General features: G+C 37.8%; 1 protein-coding gene across 1 annotated transcript; it reads left to right on the top strand.

Annotated features, from left to right (window-relative positions):
- The first annotated feature begins 1,003 nt into the window (after positions 1-1,003).
- On the top strand, positions 1,004-4,733 carry LOC126631074 (glutamate receptor 2.7-like). The gene is made up of 5 exons (XM_050301236.1): positions 1,004-1,330; positions 1,527-2,875; positions 2,984-3,296; positions 3,400-3,806; positions 3,969-4,733. Exons 1-5 carry the CDS (start codon positions 1,048-1,050, stop codon positions 4,521-4,523), a joined length of 2,907 nt encoding a protein of 968 aa, XP_050157193.1. The 5' UTR covers positions 1,004-1,047; the 3' UTR covers positions 4,524-4,733.
- The last annotated feature ends 2,145 nt before the right edge of the window (positions 4,734-6,878 follow it).

Genomic DNA, 6,878 nt, shown 5'->3' with positions numbered 1-6,878 from the left:
TCTATTTCAGTTTCTCAGTAATTTTTAACACTTCGATAATTAGATATTTTAGAAGATTTTGGTTGTTAAAAGTGAGGACTCACCAGTCACCATCAAGGAAATTACATGGAAAAACTACTTATTTTAATTTTGATTCCTTATTTGACCATCAGGCCATGATTTATGTTTGTCATGCCGGCCGGCTCTTAAATCTTCAATTTTTTTACTTCTTGAGTTGATGTATGAGTAGTGATTAGTGATGAGGCCAAAACATGAGTAGATAAATTAATAGCCCAAGTTGATGCGTCTCCCATAGTAGTATCTTCCCAATAGTAGAAGATGTCCTAAGTTTGAATCCTCTTTTTCTCGAGGATAAAGAAAAAGAAGGGAAATCCAATACTCATTTTCTTAAGCATATTCCAACTCTGCTACAACTATATATGAGTTTATATTTTTTCCTCCAATAAGTTCGTTGAATCTTACAGAATATTATACCCGTCAGGGAAAAATTGAAAGAAACAGAAAACATTGAAATAACAAGTCAGTTATTACTTGGACAGGCAGCATATGATTTGATTTATGGGTCAACAGTTGAGCATAGAAATCAATTATGTACATTTTGGTGGACCACACAAAGTTGTAAATTTCCTGAAAGCATCTTGATCTAGCTAAAAGTCAAAACTGACTAATCAGTCCAGACGGGTTGCTTAACCTCTTGCTAAGTACTAATCTTCCAGAAAGATCTGAGGGATGAAGAAAACAAATTAACATAATTACTCTTCTGTGTTTTTCGGTCTTTGTCGATCGACTTCATTGTTTTGCTAGCTAGCATCCCTTTGAAGTATGCTATACTCCAAAATATTTTGATTTGGTAATGTATAGTTTCATTCAACATCACGTGTAGCACTTTGATTTGGTCAAGGTAAACGGAAACTGGTCAATCGAAGGGTTTATTTCTTTTAATATCTTGACAGAGTTATATTGGTCTGCAATCCTTCCATTCTATATATATACATATATTTATTTCTGTTGAATAACACAACCGGAGCTTGCAAAAGGCATACCAACATGAAAAGGAGGACACGAACCAACCTGGTTTGTTCTTTTTTCTTGCTTATTTCTTTAAGCATTAATCTTTCCCTGGTCATGGGGCAGAAGTCACAGAACACAACAATCCCAGTGAAAGTTGGTGTGGTTCTTGATGACCTTGATTCATCAAGTACAAAAGTTTGGTTGAGCTGCATCGAAATGGCCCTCTCCGACTTTTATACCTCCCGTGCTTCCTCTTCAACTAGGCTGGCCTTGAGCATTAGAGACTCGAGAGAAGACGTTGTCGATGCAGCTGCTGCAGGTTTCTCTCCCTCTCTCTCTCTCACTCTCTCTCTCTCTCTCTCGCCCTCCCTCTCTCTCTCATCTTGTGTTTTCATTTAAATTTTGCAATTTAATTTTGACTCCCATCTATACGTACGTAGCTTTTTATCTGATAAGACTATTTTTATTTGAAAAGAAGAAAAACTGTAACTTGTGCTTTTTTTATTGAAAAATAGCTTTAGACCTGATAAAGAATCTTCAAGTGCAAGCAATCTTAGGACCGAAATCATCGATGCAAGCCAACTTTGTAATTGATCTTGGAGAGGAAGCCCGAGTGCCCATAATGTCATTTTCAGCTACAAGTCCTTCCCTCTCTTCAATTCGGAGTCCATATTTTTTCCGAGCTGTGCAAAATGATTCCTCTCAAGTCAAAGCTATAAGTGCTATCATCGAGGCCTTTGGATGGAGAGAAGCGGTGCCAATCTATGTGGACAACGAATACGGTGAGGGAATAATACCTTACTTGGCCGATGCCTTGCAAGAAGTTGAAGCGCGTATCCCGTATCGAAGTGTCATACCTCCAGGGGCCAGTGATGTTCAAATTGAGGCAGAGCTTTACAAGTTAATGACGATGCAAACTAGAGTCTTCATTGTGCACATGTTGCCCTCTCTTGGTAATCGCCTTTTCACCAAGGCGCAAGAGATGGGAATGATGGATGAAGGCTATGTTTGGATCATGACTGGTGGGCTAACCAATCATATAACAGCAACGAGTTCTTCAGTGAGGACTTATGTGATGGAAGGTGCATTGGGCGTGAGGACTTATGTGCCCCAAACGGTGGAGCTTAAGGATTTTAGAGTTCGATGGAAAAAGAAATTTCAAATGGAAAATCCAAGCATAATTGATGCCGAACTAGATGTTCCTGCACTCCGGGCTTATGATGCTGCTTTTGCATTAGCCATGGCAGTTGAAAATGTCGGGACTAGGAACTTTGGCTTCGAAAAGATCAATGGTTCCACCAACTCATCAACTGATCTTGAAGCTTTGGGGCTCTCTCAAAATGGTCCAGAACTTTGCAAGTCCTTGGCAAGCACTAAATTTATAGGCCTTGCTGGGGATTTCAGTTTTGTTGATGGACAATTACAACCTTCCATCTTTGAAATGGTGAATGTTATTGGTCATGGAGCAAGAACAATTGGGTTTTGGACACCACAGGGTGGACTTGTGAAAAAATTGAAATCCACAAACACAGAAAATACTACATATTCAACTTCTAAATCGAATCTGGGACCTATTTTATGGCCAGGAGATTCTACCTCGGTTCCCAAGGGATGGGAGAACCCGACATATGGCAAAAGGTTGAAAGTAGGAGTTCCCGTAAGTGATGGTTTTGCTGATTTTGTGAGGGTGGTACCTGATCCTAGCAACAATACAACCGAAGTTTCCGGGTTCTGTATCGACGTCTTTGATGCTGCAATGCGAAAATTGCCATATGCTGTTTCTTATGACTTGATTCCCTTTGTAAAGCCTGATGGTACAAGTGCTGGCACTTACAGTGATTTGGTCCATCAAGTTTTTCTTGGGGTATGTGAAATTAATATGAACTTGATTTTCTTCTCTTTTCAATTTTCATGATCATTGGTAGTACTCATAATTTGTTGATGTGATATATTATAATGTTTTATGTCACAGAAATTCGACGCGTTGGCAGCGGACACAACAATTAGAGCAAACAGGTCTTTGTCTGTGGACTTCACATTGCCATACACGGAATCAGGAGTGGTAATGGTAGTGCAAATGAAAGACGGCAAGAGCAAAAATGCATGGATCTTCTTGAAGCCTTTGACATGGGACCTCTGGCTGACAAGTTCTTGCTTTTTTATCTTCATTGGTTTTGTGGTTTGGGTTCTTGAACACCGTATTAACGAAGAATTTCGAGGGCCTCCCTTGCATCAAGTCGGGACGAGCTTTTGGTTCTCCTTCTCGACCATGGTTTTTGCACACCGTAAATACTACTATACAACTTCATAACCATATTTATATACTACTCAAAATTCAACAATTAATTGTTTTTGTATCCACATTTTTTTACTTTGATTAATCTACAGGTGAGACGGTGATTAGCAACTTGGCAAGGTTTGTGGTGATTGTATGGGTGTTTGTGGTGCTGGTACTGACTCAAAGTTATACAGCCAGTCTAACTTCTCTATTAACAGTTCAACAACTTCAGCCAACTTTTACGAATTTAAGCGTTCTCATAAAGAATAAGGAGTATATTGGGTACATTAATGGTTCTTTTGTCGGCGAACTTCTGATACAAAATGGTGTTGATCCCACCAAATTAAGGCCTTATAATTCTGCAGCACAATGCAATGAATTTTTAACAAACGGGAGTGCAAACGGAGGTATTGCTGCTGCTATTGATGAAACTCCCAACATGAAGCTTTTTCTCGCAAAATATTGCTCTACATACACCATGATTGGCCCCATATTCAAAACTGATGGCTTTGGCTTTGTAAGCGCTCCCTCTTTACTTCGCTCACAAGTAATCCTACATGAAGCAGATTATTGTTGTATATTGTGTATTATATATATGTTCCTTACACGCACACGCACACACAAAATACTCACTACAAATCCACTCGTGTGTCTAATAATATACGTCCCTACTGTACAGGTCTTTCCAAAAGGTTCACCTCTTGTGTCGGATGTTTCGAGGGCAATTCTCAACGTGACTGAGGGAGATGAGATGAAGGACATTGAAAACAAATGGTTCACACCAGATACCACATGTTCGGATACAAAACCGACCATCTCTAATTCCACCAGTCTTGGCCTTGATAGCTTTTGGGGTCTCTTCCTCATTGCCGGGGTCTCTTCAATATCAGCTCTTATCATATTTGCAGCCTCCTTCTGTTATAGGCATCGGCACATTTTCATGACAACGGACGCCTCGGGATGGAAAAGAATTAGGGCCATGCTTAGATTCTTTGACCAAAAAGACCTCAGCTCTCATACTTTTAGACAGAGTGGCGCTCGAGATGGAACATCCTATAATGTTGAAGCTGCAGCTGTTGAGGCTTCACCAAACAATAACACCACCTGCCCACCAAGCCCTGAATCAGGCCGTTCAAACGATGCAGATCAAGACTCACATTTCTTCAGAGAGCAAGGAACACCTGTTGGTGAAATACCAAATACTCCTGAAGGAGCTCAGGAAACCAATAATTAATTAACATTTACAAGTTTGTAAATTTTTTGTATGATAATAATATAGTCATCCATGTATATTTATGTGAGGTTGATTTAGGTCAAGTTAGTGTAGCTAAAGTTTGGATCTTTATTAGTTGAATCTTCAATACTCTGGGAGGGGGAAGATTAATATGGTAGCATTGTATATAACCTTTTGGGAGATTATGTTAATTAATTTGTTTTATATGTACACCTCAAGTCAATATATTTATATCTTTTATCTAAATAATAATATGTGTTATGATTTATGCATGCCAGTTTTTATATATACGAGGACGTTGACTTGTCACACACACAAATTAAGTTTTCGGTTGCTCCTAATCAAGCGTGGGTTTGGTGTCCCGAATTATGTGTCTCCTATGTGTCTTCTTTTTAGTTTTATGATACGTACCTTCTACTTATCTTAAAAATTAAGAGCGTTACTTTGCATAAAATTTATTTAAAAATTAAAAAACTCAACAAAACAAAAAACCCACTGTTGAAACTCATCATCCCCAATCTCCTGCAATCCTTCAAAAGAAACTCTTCAACCCCGTGGAAACTCATCATCCGTATCGTCCTAATCAACCCCGGAAACCAAACACTTCCAATACTGAAACAAAATGAATGAAATTTCACCACCGCCGTCGCTAGTACGGGAGACCCGTTTGTGCTGCGCATGGGGGAGTCAGGAAAGTCGGGGACTTTGGCTCTGGTGTAGAACTGGGATTCGATTCGGGGTGACAATTCATCAATGGGTTGGCGTTTGTGGGTTTTAGAAGAACGACTAGGAGTAGAAGAAGGAGAAGAGAAATGGGCCGCATGGAAGAAGCCATGGCGAATGGCGGCGACGGCGGCCGTGTTGAAATTTCTTTCTTTTGAAGGATTGCAAGAGATTGGGGATGATGAGTTTCAACAGTGGGTTTTTTATGTTTTGTTGAGTTTTTTTAAGGTTTTTTATATTAACATCTTATAAAATGTTGAATGCACCCATATTAAAATTTAATATTAAATGACTTATTTACTTCACTATGCAATGATAATTTTGACTTAAAAAAAATTTATAAATACACCCTAAATCATTTTTAGTGTATTATGTATCTTCTCAACTATCAAAACCATCTCATCCTCCATTGTTGAACAAAACCCTAACCAACGAAACTACAAACATGTTGATTGAGAAAAATTGTTTTTGACGAATGGAACACGAAATCGATGTTTCTGAAGCTTCACATGAGGTAAGACTTCACATTTTTTTATTGTTTTAGTGATTTCGATGACATCGATAATTATTTAATCTTGCGTTTACTGCATTATTTAAACTTCTATATTCTTATTCATCTTTTAGGGTTCATATTAATCTTGCGTACCTAGTAACATGAGTCGTATTAGTGCTAGAGTCATGTACTACTTTTACAAATTGAGGATAGCCATTCTCCACATGAACTTCTACTCTCAATCTTTAGCCGTTTGATTGACGTATGTTTCTCATCGCGAGTTTTTCTTTCTTTTTTCTTCTTCTTTTCTTGTCATTGGGAGATGATCAGTAGAAAATGAGGAGAGACATGGCCTATATTTTAAAGAAATCTGAGACCGATTCAGTTTTAATTTATTAATTAACTTCTACACCTGGATCATCAGCAGAGAGAGGGTCTTTATTTATTTTGTTCAAGACTAAGTCTAAAGACTTGTGAAATATATATAGAAGCATTATTTGTTAGCACTAACGAGAGAGTCTTTTTTTTTTTTTTTTTTTATAACTCGGAAAGACTCAGCACAACGGGTCATATTTTTTAAGGCTTTTTAGAAGTTGAATAAGATGATTTCAAATTATAGTAAGATGATTTCAAATCATTATTTTGAAATCATTCGGCAAACTAAACGTCAGATGATTTGAAATATTTTGACAAATTAAACACAAATGGTTAGATTCAATCCCTGAAATGTGGGGGTGTATATACAAAATATAAGATGTATATTGAGAATGTGGGGTGTATTAAGATAATTTTTAAGTGAAAAAGCAAATATGGGGTGTTAAGTATGTGAGGTTTATTTAACAATTTGTGGGGTGTTAATATAATTAGTCTTTTTTAAATTTTAATTAAATTTTATGCAAAGTAACGGTGTTAAATTTTAAAGTTAAGTGGATGACACGTGTTACAAAACTAAAAAAGAGACACATAATTTGGAACACCAAACCACGGCCCCTAATCAATGTGTGCCCAATACGAAATGAGGGAGGGCTGGATATGGTGGCCCGGCCCAGACTAGTTAATGATCGTATTCTTATAGAGCTCTGGCCTCTTATTGGGGTTTAGGGTACTAACTGACACGTTTAAAAAAATCAGAGAAGCTA

This window comes from Malus sylvestris, chromosome 8, assembly GCF_916048215.2.
Source record: "Malus sylvestris chromosome 8, drMalSylv7.2, whole genome shotgun sequence".
NCBI classification, from domain to species: Eukaryota; Viridiplantae; Streptophyta; class Magnoliopsida; order Rosales; family Rosaceae; genus Malus; species Malus sylvestris.
This window is presented reverse-complemented; position numbering and strand designations above follow the sequence as displayed.